The sequence below is a fragment of the Labeo rohita genome, chromosome 22, assembly GCF_022985175.1.
Source record: "Labeo rohita strain BAU-BD-2019 chromosome 22, IGBB_LRoh.1.0, whole genome shotgun sequence".
NCBI lineage: Eukaryota > Metazoa > Chordata > Actinopteri > Cypriniformes > Cyprinidae > Labeo > Labeo rohita.
In genome coordinates, this window is record NC_066890.1 from 21,204,859 (window position 1) to 21,232,099 (window position 27,241).

General features: G+C 36.5%; 1 protein-coding gene across 2 annotated transcripts; it reads left to right on the top strand.

Annotated features, from left to right (window-relative positions):
• Window positions 1-799: 799 nt before the first annotated feature.
• shoc2 (SHOC2 leucine rich repeat scaffold protein) lies at window positions 800-27,151 on the top strand. 2 transcript variants are annotated; one of them, XM_051094740.1, is made up of 9 exons: window positions 800-937; window positions 17,685-18,662; window positions 20,716-20,853; window positions 20,949-21,079; window positions 21,192-21,380; window positions 21,573-21,695; window positions 21,808-21,945; window positions 23,993-24,110; window positions 24,198-27,151. In XM_051094740.1, the coding sequence occupies exons 2-9, from the start codon at window positions 18,023-18,025 to the stop codon at window positions 24,404-24,406; spliced, it is 1,686 nt and encodes a 561-aa protein (XP_050950697.1). In that variant the 5' UTR covers window positions 800-937; window positions 17,685-18,022; the 3' UTR covers window positions 24,407-27,151. The 2 variants fall into 2 exon arrangements, with proteins under 2 accessions (XP_050950697.1, XP_050950696.1); XM_051094739.1 differs by lacking the exon at window positions 800-937 and adding an exon at window positions 7,789-7,960.
• Window positions 27,152-27,241: the final 90 nt, after the last annotated feature.

A 27,241-nucleotide genomic window follows, 5' to 3' on the forward strand; every position in this document is an offset into this window, starting at 1 on the left:
ATTATTAATGACAACAACAACAACAACAACATAGTTATTATTCTTATTTTACTGTTAGTTTTTAAGTTACATTAACATTTTACTGTTAATTTTTCACTCCAAAATTAAAACAAAAAATTGAAATGTTATTTTACATAAAATACGCCTACTTACCATTATCATGGCAATTATTATCATTATTATTATTATTATTATTATTATTATTAGTTCATTATTGGTTATTAACACATATTGGTCATTTTTCACTCGTAAAAACAAAAGAGAATAATAATTAGAAATGTTATTTTACATAAAACATGCCTACTTCTAGACATTTATTTATTATTATTTATATTGTTATAGTTATGGTTATTTTATTATTTTATTGTTGAATTTGGGTTATATTTCACTCCAAAATTATTATTATTATTATTAATATTAATAATAATAATAACAATAATATAGCTATTATTGTTATTATTATTTTGTTGTTAGTTTTTAAGACATATTGGCCATTTTTCACTCAATAATAGTAATTATTATTATTAATCGTTTTTTATTGTCGTTTTTGAGCAAGTGTGCTAGTGTTTTTCACGACATTAAATTACATTTCTCAATTTCATTGCTTCACTTGTGTTCAACTACATTTGAATATCTGCACATTTATTACAGAAAATAAATCACACGCCTTTAATCAGTTCATCCATATTTCAGTTCTTCTGCTTCACGACATTTCCGCCCCCCAAAACGCCACTTGATCTCTGCTGATCACTCCCAGGGCATTTTATTGCGTCTGTCACTGCTGCGATATTTCCAAAACAAAAATAAACCGGAGCTCCAGAAGTCTCGTGACGCGTCGGTAATGCGTGCGTGTGACGCGCGCTGGGGAGGGGAGCGCGAGCTGCAGCACTGCTGGAAAGGAGGAGGAAACGAGGATGGCGGAGTCACACCTCTGAAGGTAAAGCACTTTTACGGCTCTACGCGGCTCCGAATCGCACCTTCCGCGGCGCGGGGTTTATGTTCGGCCCGATAAACGTCCGCGTTCGGCGGCCGAGCGCGATCGACGCGCCGCTGTCCGCGTTCGGTGGGTTTGAATGCACTCTTTTGTTCAGTCCCGGAATGGCCGCTGCTTTATGTGTGTGTGTGTGTGCGCGCAGAATGTGTTTTCTTTTTTTACATATTCCGTAGGCTTGCGAAAAGAAAGAGAGAGAGAGAGAGAGAGTGTGTGTGTGTGTGTGTGTGTGTGAGAGAGAGAGAGAGAGAGAGAGAGAGTGGGGGAATAAAAAGAAAGGTGCAGCGAAAGCCAAGTATGCGTGCGGAATGCGTCTGAGCCACCCGACAGTAAACAAAAGAGTGATTTGTCCCAAAATGGTCATAGCGTCAGAGTCAACAAAGCTTTATTGGCATGATTGTTAGCATTTGCAATATTGCGAAAGCGTATAAAATACTTACAGCACACATGTTTATTTAAGGAAAAATAAATATGTTGAAGTGAATGCAGGAATGACGGAAAAGAAAGAGACATGGCAACAGAAAAATAAAAATAAAACGAAAATAAATATACCTTCATAAGTGTCAGCTCAACAGACAGTAGAGCACGACCGCTGCTGCGCGCTCACGCACACACTGGCGATGTGCGATTCGTGAACGAGTCGTTTCTTGAATCGGATCTTTTCGGTGAATTGATTGAACTGGTTGGCAAAAACAAAACAGGTTGAATCGTTTGCCTAAGCGATTCATTCGCAGACTCGAGTCCAAATACCCACCGGAACACACTTGTTGTGAAAATACAAGTGACGTTTTTATTTAAACATTTTTGTTTTACACTTCTAAATATGTGGCCATGGACCACAAAACCAGTCATAAAGGTACATTTTTTGAAATTGAGATTTATACATCATCTGAAAGCTGAATAAAAAGCCTTATTTGGCCAAGATACTATTTGATATATAAATCTGGAATCTGAGGGTGCAAAAAATAAATAAATAAATAAATATTGAGAAAATCGCCTTTAAAGTTGTCCACATTAAGTTCTTAGCAATGCATATTACTAATGAAAAATTAAGTTTTGATATATTTACAGATGGAAATCTACAAAATATTTTCATGGAACATGATCTTTACTTGATGATTTTTGGCATCAAAGAAAAATCGATCGTTTTGACCCGTACAATGTATTTTTGGCTATTGCTACAAATGTACCCGTGCTACTTATGACTGGTTTTGTGGTTCAGGGTGACATATCTGTTCAGTCAGTAGTCTGTATGCAACATACAACACAGTTCAGCAATTGTGCTTCTAATTAGCAGTAGTTACTAATGTAGCAGTAATTAATTAGCAGTTTACTAATGTAAACACAACCCCAGAGTTTTTAAACTAAAACAGGGTCTGCAGCGTTTTCAGTAGTCTCAGTTTTTGAGTGTCAAAAACGCCAGAGTAGTGTAAACAACAAGTGTAACCATAGCAAAAGTTATGCGTTTTAGCAAGAAAACGCACTAGTGTAAACGTAGCCTGAAAACACAACCCCGAAGTTTTCCAACTAAAACAGGGTCTGAAACCTTTTTGAAAGTCTCCGTTTTCGACAGTTGAAAACCCTGGAATAGTGTAAACGACAGGTGTAACTGCAGCAGAATTTAAGCGTTTTAAAATGAAAACGCACTAGTGTAAACATAGCCTGAAACACAACACCGAAGTTTTCAGACTAAAACAGGGTCTGAAGCGTTTTTTGAAAATCTCAGTTTTCAAGGTTCGAAAATGCTGGAGTTGTGTAAATGACAGGTGTAACTGTAGCAGAAGTTAAGCGTTTTAAAACGAAAACGCACTAGTGTAAACGTAGCCTAAAACACAACCCGACGTTTTCCAACTAAAACGGGGTCTGCAGCATTTTCAAAAGTCTCAGTTTTCGAGAGTCGAAAAACCCTAGAGTAGTGTAAATGACAGGTGCAACCGTAGCAAAAGTTATGCGTTTTAAAACGAAAACGCACTAATGTAAACGTAGCCTGAAACACAACCCCAGAGTTTTCAAACTAAAACGGGGTCTTTTCAATAATCTCAATTTTTGAGTGTCGAAAATGCCGGAGTAGTGTAAACAAGCGTAATTGTTGGAAAAAGATATGCGTTTTAACAAGAAAACGCACTAGTGTAAACGTAGCCTGAAACACAACCCCGAAGTTTTCAAACTAAAACAGGGTCTGAAGCATTTTCAAAAGTCTCAGTTTTCGAGAGTCGAAAAACCCTGGAATAGTGTAAACGACAGGTGCAACTGTAGCAAAAGTTGTGCGTTTTAAAACGAAAATGCACTAATGTAAACTTAGCCTGAAATGCAACCCCAGAGTTTTCAAACTAAAAGTGTAAACAACAAGTGTAACCGTAGCAAAAGTTAAGCGTTTTAGCAAGAAAACGCACTAGTGTAAATGTAGCCTGAAACACAACCCGGAAATTTTCAAACTAAAACAGGGTCTGAAGCGTTTTTGAAAGTCTCCGTTTTCGAGGGTCGAAAACGCCGGAGTAGTGTAAATGACAGGTGCAACTGTAGCAAAAAGTCATTTTAAAACGAAAATGAACTAGTGTAAACATAGCCTAAAAATCGTGATAAAAGCAGAAGTAGCTACTTTATTTTATTAGGGAATGTTTCTTCAAACATTTAATAACGTTATTGTTGTAGTGTGGGAATTCTATCTGGTACAGACATAAATATTCAGAGACAAGTGATATTAACTTCCTTGTTGTTCAGTCATAGTACAAGCAGGGTGTGATGGTTGGTCGGTATTAGTCCTGCCCCTTCTCCAATCTGACTAAAAAGTGACAGTGATGAGTGCTGCGTTTTACCCAAAGTTGAACATTCTTCAACTCTCGGTGGCGAAAAAAAAACACTTGAGTGCTTAGCGCAAAAAAGATGCTCAGTGCTCCCATTGAAAACAATTGAAAAAATATGGTAGCTTTGGCGATTTCGAAGAGAGGCTAGGAATAGCAAGCTAGCTCTGAAAGCATAAGATCCTAACCTTCCTGCAAATCACTCTCCAAAGCCACGCCTCCTCCAAAACACATGCCCGCACGCCAAGTGTTGCCAAGTTTGCAGTTTTCCCGCGGACTTGGGCTATTTTAACACTGTTGCCGAGGGTTGTTTTTATGTCAACGGGTTGAAGCGACCACAATAATGTGATATTTAGCCCCTGAAACGCTAATTTTACCAGGGAAACCCTGTCAAAAATGTGTATTTGACACCCCGGAGTGTGATTTTTATTTTTATTTTTTTTACCGAGGGACTCCCTTGAAACATAATTGGGCTACTTTTGAGTGTGAAAACCTGGCAACTTTGCTGCGCACATACAGACCAGAGGCTAACCAGTGACACGATGAGACACACTGTTGGTGGAGGATTGCGTTTTTTCGTATTCGTCATCCTAAAGATTTGTCATGCACAGAAATCTTGCATCCTGGATATGATGCATATTAATGTATCCATTGCGAAAAATTCGCAAAACAATACAAAATGGAGACTTCAAGCAGTGAGGATGATTTTGTTTTCCTCTCTCTTTTTAAAAAGATAAAAATAAAGACGAAACATTGGGTTAATCCAATCCTGAGAGGAAGAAGAATTGCACCTATTTATCAATGATGTCAGTGGCTTAGTTTGATGCTTTACTAGCAGTCGGTCTTTATATTCCGTCTCTTTGTATTCTGCACTTTGTTTGTCATACAATGCTTTGTGCTGTGAGATGAAGTGGATAAACTTGTCAGATGCCATTCTGGATTTTGGCATTCACTTGTACAGTGGCTCTGAATTGTCAAAACACCTCTCAAAATGCTTGCTATTGATGTGAAAAATGCAAAAAATTGAACCCGATCTGAATTTTTTAAAACGGAAAGTTTCAGAGTTCATATTTATTTTTTAACATGCAAACAATTTGGAAAAAAAATTCGGACTGAGTGTGCAAGGACCTCTCCCTAGAATACTATTTCAACAGAGGGAAAAAACCCCCACAATTGGACTAGTTTTGATTAGCAGTTGTTAATAATATTATTAAAATAAAATAATCATTCATTAATCGTAAAAGGTAAAACGTTCAATTAATCGAGATTTTGATTTTAGGTCATATCATCCAGCCCTAATGAATACATTTAGACCACTTAACGTAGTGATTGCTATCAGGATGTGAAGAGATTTTCAACTAGCATAACAAAAATTTTTTTTGAACCAAATCACCTGCCATGCCTTTAAGCAGAATAAATCATTGATCTCCCTGGAATGCTATTTCGACAGAGGGGAAAAATGCGGAAAAAACACAGTTGGGCTTTTGATTACCAGCAACAACAAGACTTGGCAACACTGATGTCACTAAAGAGTAGTCTGTAACCGGAAGATCTCATTATGGCATTTTAATCAAACAATACAAGGTCAAAATAGCACAGATGAATTGTTCATAGTAAGACCTGCCCATCTTTTTCTTTAATGCAGAAAGAGTGCAAGAGTGCAAAAAACTGTCTGAGGAACTGAGGCGTTTGTGGTTGGCCAAACTGAAACAGAATTTCCAGGGCAAGAATCTTGACAGCATTCGTGTTCGTTCTTTTCATTTCCGGTCAGGTAGCTGAAATATTAGGTTCATTTCTTAAAGGAGAAGTTCACTTCCAGAACAAAAATTCACAGATAATGTACTCACCCCCTTGTCATCCAAGATGTTCATGTCTTTCTTTCTTCAGTCGACAAGAAATTATGTTTCTTGAGGAAAACATTTCAAGCTTTCTCTCCATATAGTGAACTTCAATGGTGCCACCAAGTTTTAACTTCCAAAATGCAGTTTAAATGCAGCTTCAAATGTCTCTAAATGATCCCAGCCGAGGAAGAAGGTCTAATCTAGCGAAACAATCGGTCATTTTCGAAATTGACAGTTTTTATACTTTTTAACCTCAAACACTCGTCTTGTCTATGTTTGTGTAAACTCTCTTTTTTTCGGGTTAATACAATTAAGGTATGTCAAAAAAATCCCATCTTGTTTTCTTCCCCAACTTCGAAATCGTCCTACATCGCTGCAGAAGTACCAACCCAGTGTTTATAAAATAAACATGCAAAGAAGATCAAACGCGCCAAAAAAAGGTAAACACGGTGATGTAGGAAGATTTTGAATTTAAAGATGAAAACAAGATGGGCATTTTTCAATTATCTGTAAATTATCTGTAAATCTTTGTTCTGGAAGTAAACTTCTCCTTTAATTAATACTGCTTGTGTATATCTTTGCCACCTATTAACTTTAGTTTGTCAAAATATTGCGCCATTTCCTGCTTACTAAGTCCTTCTCTATATGATTTAGCAACTTCCACGCATTTTTTCCTATGGTTTACACAGCATAAATTAGCAGAACAACATATTCAGTAGTACATTAACCATGCAATCCATGCTGTTGTTTACATCCGAGTATCGCCAATATGGTTGCACATCTGGGTAACTGACCAAATCGTGACTTAAAGGAGAAGTCCACTTCCAAAGCAAAGATTCACATATAATGTACTCACCCCCTTGTCATCCAATGTTCATGTCTTTCTTTCTTCGGTCGTAAAGAAATTATGTTTTTGAGGAAAACATTTCAGCATTTTTCTCCATATAATGGACTGATATGGTGCCCCGAGTTTGAACTTCCAAAATGCAGTTTAAATGTGGCTTCAAACGATCCCAGCCAAAAAGAAGGGTTGAAAAATTGTTATTTTTATTTTAAAAAAATACAATTTAAATACTTTTTAATCTCAAACGCTCGTCTTGTCTTTCTCTCCCTGAACTCTGTGCATTCTGACCACTGATCTATATATATCTCTATTATAGATCAGTGATTCTGACTCAAGACAGTTAGGGTATGTCAAAAAACTGCAATCGTATTTTCTCCCACAACTTCAAAAATCATTTTGAAATCATCCTACATCGCTGCAGAAGTACTGACCCAGTGTTTGCAACGTGAACATGCAAAGAAGATCAAACACCCTTAACAAAAAAGGTAAAACAGCGATATAGGACGAATTTGAAGTTGAGGGAGAACATGAGATGGGAGTTTTTCAATATACCCTAACTGTCACGAACTGAAAACAGTCCAAGCAGAGTAAGACGAGACGAGCATTCGGCATTAAAAAGTATATAAATTGTATTATTTTTAGTAAAATAACCAGTCGTTATGCTAAATAAGACCCTTCTTTCTCAGCTGGGATCGTTTACAACCGCATGTGGGATCGTTTGAAGCCGCATATAAACTGCATTTTGGAAGTTCAGAATCGGGGCACGATATCAGTCCATTATATGGAGAAAAATGCTGAAATGTTTTCCTCAAAAAACATAATTTCTTTACGACCGAAGAAAGAAAGACATGAACATCTTAGATGACAAGGGGGTGAGTGAATTATTTTTAAATTGATGTTCTGGAAGTGGACTTCTCCTTTAAGTGCAAACCCTCTACAGGAAATGAATGCAGTTAACATGCATTTAAAATGGTAAGACTGCACTACAAACAAGTGTGCTCATAATTAAGACAATAATATTATATAACACGGTAAGACACCAATGTGCAATATCAAACCGCGGAACAGCTGTTTTGTACAGCTAAAAATACCTGGAGGCTGTTTTTTACACATTAAAAATAAAATGTACAAATGGCCGCGCCCACTCGTACGGAAAGAAACGGTGGATAGCAACCGTTTAGAAAACAAACATGGTGAATGTGCTGATTCTGGTTTCTTCGAACCGATTCTTTCAAACGAGCCGTTCGAAAGAACCGATTCGCCGAAGCGACTCGGGCTTTCCATCACTAACGCACGCGCACACGCACGCACTCGCTGCGGATTGAGCTCTTCCCGCTTTGAGCTCGGGCTGCTCCGAGTACCGTTCGGCGGATGACAGTTTGTTTTCACGGTGGGCCTGTCTGAGAAGAAGAACGAGCGTTTACGTCCTCAGCTACGGGAACCGAGTCGCTTTTCGTCAAGATGAGACCGCTCATTCTCAAATGTACGCGTTTGGTGAGAAGCGTGAGGTGACATTTATGTTTTGTGCTGTTTTTTTGTGTGAGCTCGCACGGGGCTAATGCTGCTAGCCTGTTAGCCGCAGCTGAAGGGTGGCTAATGCTAGCAGAGAGATTTCCTTAGCCAGCTTTCGAGCTGTCCGTATGTGCCGTTATGTATCACGACACGGCGAATGTGCTCTGCGTGTTTTTGTTATTTTTTTCTTCAGTCGCCAGTGTAACGTAAGTCGACAATAATGACAGCTGTGTGGGTTTATGTGGTTTCATAGCAAGGAATGGTTAGCTAGTTAGCCGTATCAAAACAGACGCTTTGCACTCTGAGCCCCCTCACATACCAGATAATACTGATTTTTGATTGCTTTCCATATTTAAACGTTTTATTATACTTGTAAATGTGCTTGAGGTTAATTATCTGGTCTGTTCGTAAACTAAATGAGGCTGCTTGTGCTGATTCGTTAATGTCTGTGGTTGCATATTTAGGCCCTGAATCTACATCCAAAAACATTTTAAGAACTTAAAACGAATTGTGCAAAGCCATAATTGTTGTTTTTGTGGTTTTATTGATAATGTAAGTGCATGCTGTCAGTTCTTAGAAGGACTAGCGATAACAGTGCATTGCATAGAGTGAAAAATAGTCTTTGATTTTAAGAGATTGTGCTTAAATGTCAGTTAAATTTCTCTGTTCTTATTCAGCTTTATGCTTGTGCGTGTAAAAGTGCATCTGTAACCTAATTTGAAAGTATTCTGTGGGTTTCTTGGCCTTGTTTTAAAGCCGACATCCTACTGTAGAGCTGAGCAAGTGAAATTGTCATATTTAGCAAAATCACACAGCATGCTGTTATTGCACACATCCATCTTTGGATGTGTTTAAAAAAAGAAAAGAGACATTTGCTTCTTGATGGGATTGATGCGCATTTGGGGATGTGTTTCATAAATATCAGATGCATCATCTCTGCGAGCTGATGTAAGTGTGTTTGAAGCGTGGTAAGAAAGATATTTTTTTTTTTTTTCCTGCAGTCGGATGTAAGATTAGGAGAAAGTTGTGCAGGATGACCCCTGCCTTACAGTGCTGTTCAACAGTCTTCGCCCACAACACACATCCAGAATCGCTTCGCTTTTCTGCATATTAACCATCCTGTTTTATTTCCTGTGCTTCGGATGTTTCATTTGAGATGCACTGCCTAATAGCTGATAATTACATTACAGCTGATGATCAATATTGTAGGCTTGGTTTGTCTTTTGTGTAGGCACCAATCTAGATGTGCACTTGATTGCAGTTTAGTGCTTTTGTAGTTGAAGTGTTGTCTTAACAGTTATTTTAGCACTTTTTATAAAGTAATATTTGGGAAAAATGTTGTGTCTTTTGACAAATGATGAGATGATTTTGAAACAGATTTATAGCTGTAACATTTCAGAAATTTTATTTAATCATGCAATTGTAACCGTGACCTCAATTAATGTATGCATATGTTTTTTTTTTTGTTTTTTTTTTTAACTCTTTTTGATGTCTGGTGAAAATGTCAGACTTCTCTCTGGTGATGTATGCAGGACTTGTCCAATCATTTAGTCAGTTTTGAACTCCGCCCCCTGCAAGCTGACGTTCATCTTCCTCCACTTTTTGAGTGCCACGCCCACATTTCAGCATCCAATCAGCTGATGCATTGACAAAGACCCCACTTTAAATTTTTTCTATGAATTTTTTCCCATTCATTTGTTACATGCAGATGCATGTAGTCACATAGCAAAAGATCTGTTGTAATGCGTAACTATTTTACATTTTGACAAATTCGTATGAAGTTGTACGTTTTTCGTAAGATCTGGTTATACCCCACTCAAGGCTAGGTTTAGGTAGGGTGACCACCTGTCCCGCTTTGAGTTGTACCACACAGCATTTTCACCCCTTGTCCCGCACATTGTATATTGAGACAATGTCCCGCATTTTCATCAGTCTTTTGGTTTTTAAGGATCATATTAAGAAAACGTCCATGCATTCTTTTGCCTTTTTAAGAAAGCTTTTTATTTATTCTTTTTGCGGCATAGCGGCACAGGTTTCTCCGTAAAAAAAATTGCGGACCTCATTGAGTGATCTAAAACCACCATTGAAAAATGGTCGAGGGCACATGGAAAAACAAGATATTCTCCACTCATTTTAACCAATTAAAAAAAAAAAAATATGCAGCTTTTAGACACGACTTTCCTTTTATTTTAAGATTGTTTGAGGCGGTTTCTGTGGCGTTATTTTAATGACAAATGTCTGCAGCGCTTTATTGTAATGCATCAAAATGTGCAAGCACAAATCTCTTCTGTCGCAGGTGGATTCTCTTCACTCTCATAAAAAAGACACGCTTTCTCTCGTTTGCATGTATGCGCACAGAAACATAGATCAGCGCATATGACAACGGATGTAATCAGTATTTACATAGCATAACAGTAGAAAATGTATCTGTCTCACACGTGTCCCACATTGTCCCGCAAAATCACAACTATGTCCTGCAACAGCCTTATTGCCAGGTGGTCACCCTAGGTTTAGGTGTGCAAATATTTTCGACCTATTGATTTTATATAAAATTGGCCATTTTTAAAGTATTTTAGATTTTAACCCTTTTTTGCAAATAATGTATTGACCAATGCTAATACCAACACATTTCCTTTCGTTTGGTAACAACATCAAGTCTCTCATGTACTTATAGATTATAAATAAATCATTTTTAATTTTGGTTAGTTTTTAACAAAAACTTACTTGTTAGAATTAAACAGTAACTAAGTTTTTTTGTTATATATTTCATATTAATGAATAATGAAATAATTTTAATATATACACTACCAGTCAAAAGTTTTTGAACAGTAAGATTTTTAATGTTTTTTAAAGAAGTGTCTTCTGCTCACCAAGCCTGCATTTATTTGATCCCAAGTACAGCAAAAACAGTACAATTTTGAAATATTTTTACTATTTAAAATAACTGCAAATAATAATAAATAGAAAAATAATTTCAATTTAAATGTTTTTAAAATGTAATTAATTCCTGTGGTTTCAAAGCTGAATTTTTAGCATCATTACTCCAGTCACATGATCCTTCAGAAATCATTCCAATATTCTGATGTGGTGTTTAAAAAACATTTATTGTTATTGTTGTTGAAAACAGCGCTGTAGAGTCTTTTGTGGTTTCTTTGACGAACAGAAAGTTCATAAGAACAGCATTTATCTGAAATAAAAAAATATATATATTTTAAGCATCCTTGTTAATAAAAGTATTAATTTCTATAATTTTATAAATATATCAGCTGTGCTTAATTATTGATAATATTAATAATAAAAATGTTTCTTGAACAGCAATCAGCATATTAGAATGATCATGTGACACTGAAGACTGGAGTAATGATGCTGAAAACTTTGATCACAGAAATAAATTAAATGTTAAACTATATTCAAATAGAAAACAGTGATTTTAAATAGTAAAAATAGTTTAAAAATTTTACTGTTTTGCTGTACTTTAGATAAAATAAATGCAGGTTTGGTGAGCAGAAGAGACCTACTGTTCAAAAACTTTTGACTGGTAGTGTACATAAAAACTCTTTAATTTACAAGTGTCATGTTTGCGATTGGATTACTTTTATTTATTTTTTTATTTTTTTTTAATTCATGTAAGCTAAAGCTTCTGACCTTTAAATCAAAACATACTCATGATTTGATAACATCAACTAATGTTTTATTTAATCTGAAACACAATCTTAATGTTATTTGTGTATTTTACTTCTATTTCTTTACAAGTAGGCTGACAGCACCCCCCTAAGTAAATAAAATGCTTTACAGGACTCGGGGAAGCCGCTGCTGCATGCTAGTGACTGTTGAATCTGTCGCACACCGGATGTGTCATTAAGTATTAGGGATGCACGATATTGGATTTTTGCCTATATCGAATAATTGATCATTTGAAGAAATAATCAACAGACTAATCAGTCAGAATCAAAATAGATAAAATAAGAAAATCTTTACTTGCAGCATTAAAATCTAGACTCATGCATAAAGAACTCTGAATGTAACGTTTATATTTTAAGTTTAATTAAACTGAAAAAAAAAACAAAAATCAGCTAAAACAGACATATCAATGAAGTAACGAGTAGAAAGTATGCTCGGCCATTTTGGTTGTTTACTCACGTACTCCACTGTCTTACACAATCTTTGTATGCATCTGTATATGTGCATACGTTTTTTCATCAGAAGAATGTGTTTGGCTGTCACCTTGCATTTTGATGCTGCTTTTTGGGGTTGTGCACCACATGTGGGACAAAATTAGCTGTGCGTGCTTGCTACTGATTTCCAATTGATGATAACTATTTTGATAAGCTGCAAAAGTCCCATGCTTAATGTACTTTCATGATCAATGATTACTGTCACTTCTGATTGCCCATCCCTTTTAGAAAGGGCTACCATTAGATGGCTACCATTTACCATAGCCCACGTTTTGAAAACCAGTAAAGTGATTTTTGTCTTGTTTGTATGTGTTTAGTTGGACGGAGTTCTGTGTTTGTTTAAATATTGATCTGCAAATGTTTGGTTTGCTTCGCTCTTCCCTCATGGCAGACTTGTTCTGCGAAACCAGTGGCTCACGCAGAAGTGGTATCAAGTGGCTTTTCTGCGAAATATTACAGCTTTGGGATTTATTGGGAGCTTATCTGAAGTCGTGCGGGCTTACCTGTATCTAATTTAAAAGACCGTCGTCACGGTATAAGAGTGTCAGCATCTAAAGTTGACAGTAGAAACACACAAATCCCACAATGAAACAAATGCATCAAAGTGGCTGACAAAGTGACCTGTTTACAATGCAAACAAAGGGGGGTTTTTTGACTGCGTATGAAGACACGGGTCAGCAGAAACTGCTGCAGTTTACTCTTGCACTCTACTCACCTCAAGATGTAACCGAGATTAGTCGGTGGAAGTTCATGAAACTGAAAGTTGTTTTGTCTGAGCTTCAGGAAAAACAAAGTTACACATTCAGCAGTAGTGGAGGTCAGTTAATGTTTGACACACTGAAGGAATAGTTCACCCAAAAATGAAAATTGGCTGAAAATTTACTCAGCCCCAGGCCATCCAAGATGTAGATGAGTTTGTTTGTTTTATCGGATTTGGAGAAATGTAGCATTACATCACTTGCTCACCAATGAATGTGAATGGCTGCCGTCAGAATGAGAGTCCAAACAGCTGATAAAGACATCACAATAATCCACAAGTAATCCACACCACTCCAGTCCATCAATTAACATCTTGCGATGCAAAAAAGTGTGTTTTTGTAAAAACCACGTCCATCATTAAGGCATTTTAAATGTAAAATATTTTAACTTTGGTCAAAATACAAGTCCATAATCCATAATAATGCTTCCTCCAGTGAAAAAGTTTTCCTCTCACATCAAAATCCATCAAGATAAATGTTGTTTAAAACTCTTTCGGAGTGTAAACACTAGGGATGTCCACAATATATATAATTTATAGATATTTAAAAAAAAATAATAAAAAAAGGATGAAATTTTGTACATTTTAAAGTTAAATTCTATATTAGCCATATATTGCAGGGCTCTTAATCATAAAATTACTTTTGATTTGCATTAATAAGTGCAGTTACTAATAATATGACATGCTCATTTCTTGTTTATTTTATGTTTGACAGTAAAGCACTAAGCTTATCAACAACAGTAACGTGCAAAATCAAATTTTTATATAGAAAGTGTATATATTCTACTCTTATTAAACATAGCATTATTCTTCTTCTATATGGAACTGACCAACCTCAGTGATTAGGTGTGATTTAGTCGCAAAACTGTGTTTTTCAAGGCACTTTGTGACTTTTCTTACTTCATACGCAAAAAAAGTGTAAAAACCCGGCAATCTGATTTCTTGATGAGTTGATTTATGTAGTAATAGTTATTTTAAAATTTCATAATACAAGGAAAAAAGTAGACATGAATGGCTAATAAGCCAGTAAGCATTCCTCTGCTGCCATCTACGGGTTATATTGGTGATTTGATGCATTTTTTTAAATTTTACGTAAGTGTTTGATAACCAGAAAAGTATATTTTGGTCATCCCATTAAAAATAACATTCAAATTGGATCAATTTAGAGCTTTAAAGTGCTGGAAATAGTTGTGTGAAATGCTTGAAATTAATAGAAAAGTGCTTGAATTTCTCTTTTTCTATTTTTAAAGTTTTATTTTTTGCCATTTTTGCCTTTATTAGGATTAGACAGATCAGAACTGTCAGGAAGGGAAGTGGGAGAGAGATACATTGTGAAAGGTCCTTGAGTTGGGATTTGAACTCGGGACGCCATAGCTGCCCACAAGGCTGTCGCGCTGACGAATTTCTCTTTTTCAAAGGTTGTACAAACCCTGAAATGCATAATGTAATGAAATTCGACAATTTCTACCACAACACCAGGGTTACAAGCTTTCCGAAACGCACTAAACTCACAGCACACGCAATAAACGAGTTCACTGTGAACAGAACCGTTCTGAGGCGCAGAAAATACCGGATCACGAGCTGATCACCTAAACGAAGTGTGCGCTTCCCTATGAAACGCACTGCAAAAATAGACTTGATGAAGCAATTAAGCCATCACAGTAAAAAAAATTCTTCCAAAAACTTAATATAAATTGTTACTCTGCTGACTTAAAATTTTTAGTTTAGTCAACTTAAAATTTTAATTTACTTAATGTTAATTTTATGTGACAACTGGAATATTTTAGTTGACTAAACTAAAAATTTTAAGTCAGCAGGGTAACAAATTATTTTTAGTTTAAACAACTATTTTTATTTTTTTTTAACAGTGATATTGCGCTTTCAGGTTTAAGTTTGTTTGACAGATACTGTGGCCAAAGCATAATGGCCCAAAACACAACTTTAAAGATCTTTTATGTTAGAATAAGGAGTTGAAATGTATTTTAAAAATTACACCTTTTGTCCAGAAAAACCTATCGTTTCATATCGGCATGTGCGACTGCGATATTGATAATACCATTACATCCAGAGTAAACAGTCTTTGATCTGTGCATATTTCGCTCCTGATTCAGACGAGACAACTTTTTAACCGGAGAAAGCAAATATTATGGACTATTTTAGCTCTGAAGGAATAGTTTGAAGTTAAAAATGCCTTAACGATGGATTTGTTATTGACGGACTGTAGTGGTGTGGATTATCATTCTGATGGCACCCATTCACTGCAGCGCATCCATTGTTGAGCATGTGACGCAGTGCTAAATTTCCAACCTGGTCTCATGATGAAAACATACCTGTGGGAACTTTTTCACAAGATGCGAAAATATAGCTTGCAGCTATATTTATTATTATTTTTATTGCAGACGAGCCGGACTCTTTGGCCATAAAGGTCTTCTGACCTGCGGGAGGCCTGAGCTTTGAAGAGCACTCCCAAAGATTATTCCCCACGGCATTAACCTTTCTGCAGCTCTGATCTGGGCTTGGACTAGGCACGCGCATGCCGAGCACTTCAGCTGCGCACACGCTTTTGAATTGCACAATACAGGATGGAGGAACACATGCTTATGCAAAGATAGCATCTCGCAGAGTTCTGAGGCGTTGCCTGTTTGGGGCTGGTTGTGGTTTTGATTGGATTACTGGGTGTTGAATGTCATTTGTGATTTAATGAACATTTTGAGGCGTCTCACAGGTAAAGGTACGCAGCTTCTGTTCCTGTGATTGATGGAAACCCAGTGCAAAACTGCTTTGTTTTTTTAAGAGCTAGTAAACAGTTGCACTGGGCTTTATAAACGCTAATTTTAGAAATGCATTTTAGGGTTGTCATAGTAAATGTGCACTAAAGGTATAAATTAAACATGTTTCATTTTTTTTTTTTTTTTTTTTTTTTTCTTTCTAAATTTCTAATAGATAATTAATAGTTTTTGAAAGTAAAAAAATGTTTTATTAGATAATTGTGACCCTGGACCACAAAACCAGTCTTAAGTGGCACGGGTATATTTGTAGCAATAGCCAACAATACACTGTATAGGTCAAAATTATCGTTTTTTTTTTTTTTTTATGCCAAAAATCATTAGCATATTAAGTAAAGATCACGTTCCAGGACAATATTTTGTAAATTTCCTTCTGGAAATATTAAAACTTAATTTTTGATTTGCTTTGCTGAGAGCTTCATTTGGACAACTTTAAACGGGTTTTTCACCCTCAGATCCTATCCTAACAAACCATAAGTGGAAAGTTTATTTGTTCAGCTTTCAGATGACGTATAGATCTCAATTTTAAAAGGGTCCAGGGTCAAATTACTAGATAATTAATAGTTTTTGATAATAAAAATTGGTTCTTATTAGATAATTATTAATTTTTATTTTTTATTATTAAATAATTAGTAGCTTTTGATAGTTAAAAAAATAAAATAAAAAAAATATTAGATAATGAATTGCTTTTGATAGTAAAAATGATTTTTTATTAGATAATTATTAGACAATTTATAGTTTTTGATAGTTATAAAATTATTTTTATTAGATAATTATCCAATAATTAATAGTTTACGATAGTGAAAAAGGGGATTATTATATAATTATTAGTTTTTGATAGTAAAAAAAACTATTTAATCAATAGTTTTTGATAGTAAAAAATAGATTTTTTTATTAGATAATTATTAGATAATCGTTTTTGAACAAGAATAGATTTTTTTTATTAGATAATAGTTTTTGATAGTAAAAACTTAATTTTTAAATTAGATAACAGATAATTATTAGTTTTTTTTTAATTATTAAGTTTTAGTAAAAAAAATTGATTTTATATTAGATAATAGTTTTTGATAGTAAAAACTCTTTTTGTTATTAAAGAATAATTAGACAATTAATAGTTTTTAATAGTAAAAATTAGATCTAGCAAATATATATTTGTAAAAAAGAAACTTCCAACTAAAAAACTGCAACTAACTATTATTTTGTCAATTTATTTAATCTATTGATTATTTTTTTTTATTAATCTAGAGATTAGTTTTCCTATATGTGTGTGTGTGTGTGTGTGTGTGTGTGTGTGTGTGTGTGTATATATATATATATATATATATATATATATATATATATATATATATATATATATATTTTTTTTTTTTTTTCCCCTGATTATTCAATTAATACTTTAACTCATTATATCATGCTCATTTTCAGCAAGCCTGGGAGCCAACGCTGCCCTTTATTTTTGGGTGAATTCGTATCATTAAAACAATTTGCTTTAGTTTGATGACAATATAAAAGCCAACTGTATGACTTTGCAATCAGACGAGTCCAGTTACACTTTTGATTTAAAGTGGCTTGGCTTTTTCCACATCCTCAAAATGGCTCTAACGCCGCCTTATCAGTGAAAGGTTTGCAAGCTTTTCCTAGCGTAAAAGCACCCCAAGTAATTTTTCTTCCAGGGTGGTTAATAAGTTCCCGCAAATCCTCCAGCAGAGGATCATCTGATGCATCGCCGAAAGAGATCTGAGATTTAATTGCACTTAATTGCCTGAAGTGGCTGACCATTGACGGCCTGATGCCGCTTCTTCCTGAAAGCGCTTGTGGTAGGAGCATACAGGAAGGAACTGTGTGTTTATTAGTTAGCGGCTCGTCACCGAGGGAAGCTCTTACCTTTCTCACATCTGAAATCTGAACGCAACTTTTGTCTGCAAGTCATTCTCGGCAAGATGCGTCTTAACCCAAACCCTTTGTTTTGTTCAACAGCCAAAGGATGTGAATCCCGGCGAGCCGTCTGTGTACAACAGCTCTAGCCGAGCCGAGGGAACGAGTGCGGTTCAAACAAGCATGAGGCTGCTGGCCTCCTCGCCACATCGACTACAGCGAACACGCGTCGTCCCGATGGAGTTTTAACCCCTGCGGGAGTACAGACTGCTTGGTCCACCGAGGCTGGTGAAGAAACACAGGTATGTATGAGCACACGCAGATGTAAGCGCCCCTCCCTTTGGTTCGACGCCCTCGAATAGCGAACAAAATACTAGAGCGAGAGAAAGAGAGCGAGAGACTGAGGGGCCCATGTGCCATTGGGCAGCGGGGCTTTCGCCATGAGCAGTACTCTGGGCAAAGATAAAGACTCTAAGGAGAGGGAACCCAAAGCTGAAGGGAAATCCAAAACCAAAGGGAAAGATGCCAAAGACGGGAAGAAAGACACGAGCGGCGCGTCGCCCGCGGTGGCCTTCACCTTGGACAGCACGATAAAGCGTCCCAACCCGCCGCCGAGCACGCGCAAAAAATCCAGCAACGCGGAGGTCGTCAAGGAGCTGAACAAGTGCCGTGAGGAGAACTCGATGCGGCTGGACCTGTCCAAGAGGTCCATCCATCTGTTGCCCTCTTCCATCAAGGAGCTGACCCAGCTGACCGAGCTCTACCTGTACAGCAACAAGCTGCAAAGCCTGCCGGCCGAGGTGGGATGCTTGTCGGGACTGGTGACGCTGGCGCTCAGCGAGAACTCCCTCACCAGCCTGCCCGACTCGCTGGACAACCTGAAGAAGTTGCGGATGCTCGACCTGCGGCACAACAAGCTGCGGGAGATCCCGGCCGTGGTCTACCGCGTCACCTCCCTCACCACGCTCTACCTGCGCTTTAATCGGATCACCACCGTCGAGAAGGACATCAAGAACCTGTCCAAGCTCACCATGCTCAGCATCCGAGAGAACAAGATTAAACAGCTGCCCGCCGAGATCGGTGAGTGAGCTCTTGCTTGAATCTACTCCTTTAAAAAAAAAAAAGCATATTATGTTTGTGGTTTCAGAAACACATTATATGTATATGTATATAATATTTTTAGCACTGGTCAATATTGGACATTTTACTGTTCACTGTACATCTGTGCTTTTACATTTGGCTTCACTAATGGTCTCAAAATGAATATACATGTTTATGCTATGTAATACTGTGATGTATAAATCAGTGTTATTGTAGTGTTGTTTCTATAATGTTGTAGAATTTATTTACATTTTGATTTAGCTGTAAGTTTTCATTTTAACAAAGTAATTTTGTGTTTTTATTTGTAATAGTTTTGTTTTAAAATTTCATTAGTGATTTTTGTATTTCTTAAAATACTAAACTTCTTAAAATAATCTAATTTCAGTTAATTTTCTTTTTTTGTCAAGTTTTAAGTGTTTTTTATGTGCTATTTTACAAAACTACAATATTTTCAATATCAACAATATTTATGTGCTATTTTTTCTTGCAAAAACAGTTTTAATAGTAGGGTTGTTGCTAGCCATTATTTTGATAATCGAGTAATCGGACAATTATTTTGACGAATAATCGAGTAATCAGTTTTTTTGGGTGGTAATAAAAATAGGCCTAAGTGAACAATCTAACCATTATTTTGGTAATTGAGTCAATTGGTTGATTATTCTGACAGTTAATCAAGTAGTTTTTATTTGCTTACTTTATTTATTTATTTATTTATTTATTTATTTATTTAGGTATAAAAGTAGACCTAAGTGAACAATAGACTCACTAACCATTCAAGAATTTGGTTTATTATTCTGATGTTTAATCGAGTAAACAGATTATTATTATTATTATTATTATTATTATTATTTTAATTATTGTAATAAAAAAATTACCTAAGTGAACAATAGACTGTTACTAAACTATTATTTTGCTAATTGAATAATCTGACAATTATTCTGACAGTTAATCGAGTAATCTGATTGGGTTTTGTATGGTAATGAAATAGACCTAAGTGAACAATCTAACTATTATTTTGGTAATTGAGTTAATTGGTTGATTATTCTGACGATTAATCGAGTAATTTTTATTTATTTATTTATTTATTTATTTATTTTTGGTGGTTGTAAAAATAGACTAAAGTGAACAATAGACTCACTAACCATTATTTTGGTAATCGAGAATTCGGTTGATTATTCTGATGTTTAATCGAGTAAACAGATTACTGTTATTATTATTATTATTATTATTATTATTATTATTATTATTATTATTATTAAAAAAAGACCTAAGTGAAGAATATACTGTCACTAACTATTATTTTGGCAGTCGAGTAATTGGTCGATTATTCTGACGAGTTATCGAGTTTGTTTTTTGTGGTAAAGTGCTAAGTCAACAATAGACTTAAAATGACTTAAAGTGCATATAATAGTGATGAGGCAATAGTAATTCGTTCACATAAAATATCAAAATGAAGTAATTATATGGTTTTACTGAACAAAACAGTTAAAATACATAATGTAATAAAGCAATATAATCATAATTCATGTACATTAAGTATTGTATCAGCTGTTTCCAGTTAATCTGTAATATTTGGCCACTTCTTTATGATAGAAATGCTACAGCCACTGTCATTTCTTAAACAAGAACATGTGGACATCAAAACATGCAAACTCCGAGTGAGGGTTGAAACTTTTGTTTTGAAGTTGCGATGAACAGTTTGCATATTTAGAAAGATAATGTATTCTCCTGTGCTGGTATAGGTTTATAAATATGTAAATATATATTTTTTTTATTATTTAGATTAGTATATTGTTATAGTTTCATTGATTTAAGGCTTATATGCTGTAACATAAAAATAATTATTGACTTAATATCAGCTTTGATTGACATCAATGATTGACAGGCAAAAGCCTCAAAAGTCTTTTGATTGGCAAACAAATCTGACCATTTTTTATTTTTAAATGAATATCATTACACCAAATATCTTGCTACATGTTGTGCATGAAATTTCAGTGTTCATTTGCAATGATTCTGCCGGCGTGTGTTATAGGTGAGCTCTGTAACTTGATTACGCTGGATGTAGCCCACAACCAGCTGGAGCACCTTCCTAAAGAGATCGGCAATTGCACTCAGATCACCAACCTTGACCTGCAGCACAATGAACTTCTTGACCTACCTGAGACTATAGGTGAGGATCTACTCAAGGTGGAATCTTTATACAGCTCATGCTCGTTTGTTGGCTTGGTGCGAGTTCAGTTGTATCATGTTCTTTTACGCTTTTAGGTAACCTGTCAAGTATAAACCGTCTCGGTCTGAGGTACAACCGTCTATCAGCAATCCCTCGATCTTTATCGAAGTGCCGAGAGCTGGAAGAGCTCAACCTTGAAAACAACAACATCTCAGTGTTACCAGAGGTGTGTTATATAGCTTATTTTATAGCTTTTAATTGGCAATTGGCAGTTTCATATCATTTGTCATTGTCTCCTTTTATAAATATTATATTGGTCCTTGTCTGTTTCTCCTCAGGGTCTTCTGTCCAGTCTGGTGAACCTGACGAGTCTGACGCTGGCGCGAAACTGTTTCCAGTCTTACCCAGTGGGCGGCCCGTCCCAGTTTTCCACCATCTACTCACTCAACATGGAGCACAACCGTATCAACAAGATCCCTTTCGGCATCTTCTCCCGAGCCAAAGTGCTCAGCAAGCTCAATATGAAGGTACGAGTACATCTACTCATTCATTTTTGAAGATATATGGGTAACAAATTTGTCCTGAAGGAGACATAATTAGGGACAGGAATATGGTAGAGGGTTGACCTGGAACAGTAAGCAGTCATTGTGGCTAGTTTTGCCATGACCAAGCAAAAAATTGTAATACTATTCCATCCTTTTTTAAAACTGTGTTTACAGGACAACCAGTTAACGTCTCTTCCACTGGATTTTGGGACGTGGACCAGTATGGTGGAGCTGAACTTGGCAACAAACCAGCTTACCAAGATTCCAGAGGATATCTGTGGACTTGTTTCTTTAGAGGTGACATGCTCTTCTGTATTTTACTATCCCTCACTTTCATGATAGCAAAATCATTTCTGTTACGTAGTTATGTGTGTGTTTTGGCTCATCGTTTTTCCTTTGGTTCCTTCAGGTCCTCATATTGTCCAACAATCTCTTAAAGAAGTTGCCTCATGGGATTGGGAACTTACGGAAACTGCGAGAACTTGACCTGGAGGAGAACAAACTGGAGTCCCTCCCAAATGAGATTGCCTACCTTAAGGATCTGCAGGTAGGACATTCGTCTACGTAGGCAGCTTTTATTAAGGCAGTGCAGTTGTTTTCATTGGAGTCTTTTGTTAGCATGTTGCTAAGCTAACAAAGTGGTAGACTTACAAAAAACAGTTCTTCATGTAAAAGTCTATTGATACTTTGCGGTACTGTATGTCGCCCCTAAAGGGGGGCTGGTGATGGGGAAAGATGAGGTAGAAGAAGAAATTATTATATCTTATACAAAAGTATTGCATTCCCCTGAGATACTTTGTGTTTTCTCACAAAAGCATTGAAATAGTACTTCCTCCAACCTTAAATTATTTTCATCGCAGAAGTTTTGTTAGTGAACACTAAAGTTTAACAAGCAAACACAGAGTTTCTTGGGGACATGCAAAAGTTTAAAGTTGGAACGGCAAATTTCTTAGTGAAACAAAAGTTTTGCATAAGATCTTAGAGGTTTTAAGAGTGAACGCAAAGTTTTATAAACAAATGCAAAGTTTCTTGGTGGAATGCATTAACGCAAAAGTTTTAAGAGCAAACGCAATGTTTCTTGGGGAAATCAAAACTTTTAAAAGCAAATGCAACGTTTCTTGAAAATGCAAAAGTTTTTAGAGTGATTGCACACTCTAAAACTCTAAAACAGTTTTGTAAGAGTTAACGCAAAGTTTCTTAGGGGGAATACAAAAGTTTTAAGAGCGAATGCAATGTTTCTTGGGGAAAGAAAGTTTTAAAAGAAAATGCAACGTTTCTTGGGAATGCAAAATTTTAAGTGTCAACGCGGTTTCTTTGAGTAATACGAAAGCTTTAGAAGTGAACACAAAAATTTTGAGAACGAACACAAAGTTTCTTGGGGATTGCAAAAGTTTTGCAAGAGTCAATGCAAAGTTTTGAGCGAAAGCAAAGTTTTATAAATGAATGCAAAGATTCTTTGAGTAATACAAAAGCTTTAGAAGTGAACAAAAGTTTTGAGAGCGAACACAAAGTTTCATGGGAGAACGCAAAGTTTTAAGGGTGAACGTAACAGTTCTTGGAGAAACGCAGAAGTTTTACAAGTAAACTATATTTCTTGGGGGAACTTAAGTTTTAAGAGCAAACGCAGTGTTTCTTGGAGAATGCAAAATTTTTGTAAGCGTACGCAAATTTTCAAGAGCGAGTGTTTCTTGGGAAAATGCAAAAGTTTTGCAAGAGAACACAAAAGTTTTAAGCGTGAACGCAAAGTGTCTTGAGGAAATGTAAAAGTTTTAAGAGTTAACGCAAAGTTTCCTTGGGGAATGCAAAAGTTTTACGAGTGACTGCAGAGTTTCTTAGGGAGAAAACAGGTTTTAAGAACAAATGCAGTGTTCCTTGGGAACTCAAAAGTTTTATGTGAGAACAGAAGTTTAAAGAGGGAATGCGAAGTTTCTTGAAGGAACATAGAGGTATTTGGAGCAAAAGCAAAGTATCTTGAGAAAATACTGAAGTTTTAATAGTGAACGCAAAGTTTCTTGGGCGAATGCCAAAGTTTTACAGGAGAACAAAAAAGTTTTAACGCAAAGTTTCATTAAGGAACAAAAGTTTTAAGAGTGAACCCAGTTTATTGGAGGCACGCAAATGTTTCGCAAGAGAACGCGAAAGTTTTAAGGGCAAACGCAAAGTTTCTTGGGGTAACTTAGACATTTAATGGGAGAACAGAAAAGGTTTAAGAGCGAATGCAAAGTTTATTTGGGGAATGCAGAGGTATTAAAAGCCAAAATTTTGGGGGGGAGCGCAAAAGTTTTGAGAGTGAATGCAAAGTTTCTTGGGGGAAATGCAAAAGTTTTGAGAGGTAACACAATAGTTTAATGTGAGAATGGAAAAGATTTAAGAGTGAATGCAAAGTTTCTTGGGGAAATGCTTCTATGTGAATTTATATTCTCTAGCAAAAGTATTGAAATATAATTTTCCCTCATTTCAGTACAAATATATTTCTAATAAAGGATGATTTTGCTTGTTGCGGTGCTTTCTGGGATTGCCCTATCTGCGGGGCAAACTGTATTGATGCTGTTATAGTGTTTAGTGTAAAACTCATTTCTGCCATTCATTTGCAGAAACTTGTGTTGACCAATAATCAGCTGACCACTTTGCCGAGAGGAATCGGTCACCTGACCAACCTGACGTACCTGGGCTTGGGAGAGAACCTGCTGCAGCACCTACCTGAGGAGATCGGTACGATCCCACCACACACGACCACACACCCATCCATATGTATATATATACACACCTGCTTACGGCCTTTCTCTCTCCAACCCACAGGTACACTGGAGAACCTGGAGGACCTGTACCTGAACGACAACCCCAACCTGCACAGTCTGCCGTTCGAGCTGGCGCTCTGCAGCAAGCTGTCCATCATGAGCATAGAGAACTGCCCCCTCAGCCACCTCCCGCCGCAGATCGTCGCCGGAGGCCCTTCCTTCATCATCCAGTTCCTCAAGATGCAGGGTCCTTACCGCGCCATGGTCTGAGGCGGCTCACGCACTGTACAAAGAGGAAAGCGAATCGCCACACGACGTCATCGTCGTCATCAATTATATCTAGGAACTGCGTAACTGGGTTGGAGGAATCATAGCCAGTTAGGTCCCCTTTACCCTCCCACGTAGAAAACAATGTCTAGACTTCAGTTGCCAAAATTAATGTACATTAGTGATTCTCGAAGAGGCGCTCTTAAAATCGTTTTGCCAATTTATTGAAAGTCATTATGGGGTGGAAAGTCATTCGACGCCAGGAAAACAGTTGTATGCAAAAACAAAACATTTTTACAAGTTCATTTTTGCTGCTGCTGCCGCCATACTGTATGTGAGTTGGTTTTTGTTTTTGTTTTTTTTATTTAGCCAGATTTTTTTCTTATCCCACAACCAAAAGATTTTATTGTACAGAGGACCTGGAAGCAGTGAACAAATTTTAGTTCTTTTTATTATTATTATTATTATTAATTGTTATTATTCTAGAATTGTGCCTATCCAGTGCAGTTGGGTGGTTTGTGTCTGAACATAATTATCCAAGACGTTTTTAATACAAAAAAATGACGAATTTACAAAAGTGTAATTTATTTCCGTAATTCCTTTTCATTTTGTCGCTCCCTTTTTTAAAAAAATATTCATTCCTCCTCGCTATCAAGGACGTGTTGCTGCGCTTGTCGTTTCGAAATGAATCCGCATTTTTTTGTTCTGCAAAGCAACGAATCAAAAATCGTTTTTCGATAGCAGCTGCGCCATGGGTTTAGCACGTCGGGTCTAGTCTCTGTTCGGGACGTTGGGTTTGTGATTGTTTACTTGTTTGCCATATCCACAGTGTTGCGCTCTGCTTGTGTCTTATTGGTGAGAGTCGCATCTACATATCAGGTGCTGAACAGTGCTAGCAGTTAAAGGCCCAAGTTTACTGTGAGGAATGCCAAACGCCCATTTAACACCACTTCTGTTCCTTTTTTATTTTGCATTTGAAGGATTTCCTGGTCGGTGTCATCGGACCGGTTATAAAGCCAATTACTTCTGCTCTTCAACAACGGTTGCACCACATCCCGCCCCTCTTATGCTGCTGCTTTTATGCACTTTGTATTGATATTTGGCATCCTCCTCAAGTAAAAGGGTCGCGATTATTTCATGTTACCGATTTAAACGTATGGAAGGGGGCATTTATTATTATTATTATTATTATTATTTCTGAAGTATTTTATCTTTTATTTGAATTCTCTATCATGTATATTTTATAACAGTGACTGAAAAAATTTGCCTCAGCAAATTCGAACGATAACATTCTATTAAGAACTTTTTTTTCAAGCCTTTGATGCTTTCTCTCTTTATTAAATGTTTTGATTTGAACTTCTGACTAGTTTGTGTTTCTATATATTTAAAACGTCATATCAAATGGTGCAGATCATCAAAGTATTGCGATTAATACCCAAATGTTTCCATTACATACAAACAGTTGTTTCGTTCAAGTTGGATTTCTTTCGGTTTAGTATTATCTCAAGTGACTGTAAATTTCCACGTCCGCTTTGAGTTTAGTTTATCAAGCCAAATGTATTTCGTTTGTGTTGCGTCCACGCTCTCCTTTTTTTTTTTTTTTCTCTCTTACGTTTCCTCTCGCTTTCCTTTGATTCGTTCGGACATTGTACATCGGCAGCAGTGTAACGGCTTCGGAGAGGCACTTCGCGTTCATGGGGCCATGAAAAAGGACACAAATCGCTGCTTTTTTATCAACCAGCAGAACCTGTTGCTGCTTATGGACCTCTAGAAACGTAATGCTGTAAACGGACCGGCCTTGCGCGAGACGTTACGGACTGGCTTCCCGGGCCGGTTCGACCAGCACAGACGTTCTGCTACAGATGAAATCCCTCTGGACCTGCTCGGCGCATATCTCGCGCCTGACGCAGACGCTGAATAAAAACAAAACACGACAAAAATACAAACATTGTAAAAAGGGCTTTCTCTGTTCATGCTTAACTATACACCAGAGGCATTGCATTCCTGGTTTTGTATAAAAGCTTAGAACTGTACATTTGAGTTTTCTTTTTTGTGTGTGCGTGCGTGTGTGCGTGCGTGCGTGCGTGTAAGCGTGTGAGTGAGGGAATAGTTAGATGTTAACAAAATGGAATTATTATGTGACAATAAATGCCTTTGAGTACTTCAAGTGAGACGTGCATTAGGGACGCGGCCTTGCGACGCGTCCCATTTAAGTTTAATATTTTGTTTTTCAGCATTTATGTGCCATTTATGCAGGGGAGTGGGGCTGGTTTTTACGTACGTAGGTTAACAGATCAGTATGTTTTGGATGAGAATGCATCGCAAATCAGGAATGTAGTCAAAAAGACAATAAAAACATAATAATTGTACTTTTCAGTTGTGAATACTGACAGCGCAGTTATAATCAGCCGGGGTGGCAATTTTAATTTTGATCTTGTATTGTTCTGGTGAATCCTTATGATTGGAGCTTAAGGGTATGGTTTATTTTTTTATATTGTCTGTGCATTAGGTCAGAAATTGTATAAATGAAGTTCATTTTCCATGTTTTAATTTGTTTTAAACATAGGAATGTTCTGTTTCCTGTTTTATTTTATTTTTTCTTGCCTTGCTATGTATAGGAAACAAGCATGTTAATTTTCGTTCTTTTTCTTTTTTTTTTTTTTTTTTTTTTTTTTTAAAGATTCATAATTGTCTGGTTGGGCGGACAGGGATGTAAAAAAGTACACATGATAAAAAATGTTGCTCTTTCGTAACTGCAAAATGTTTGTTTTTTTTGTTTGGACACTTCATAGGGTATCAAGTGTTGTGCGGACATGTCTAACGTACTTTTCTCTAGAA

Excerpts from the sequence above, each read along its gene's own strand:
- shoc2 (XM_051094740.1), top strand. The coding sequence starts at position 18,023 with ATGAGCAGTACTCTGGGCAAAGATAAAGACTCTAAGGAGAGGGAACCC. Across the intron at positions 21,080-21,191 it reads ACATCTCAGTGTTACCAGAG|GGTCTTCTGTCCAGTCTGGT; the intron begins GTGTGTTATATA and ends GTTTCTCCTCAG. Across the intron at positions 21,696-21,807 it reads GTGGACTTGTTTCTTTAGAG|GTCCTCATATTGTCCAACAA; the intron begins GTGACATGCTCT and ends TGGTTCCTTCAG.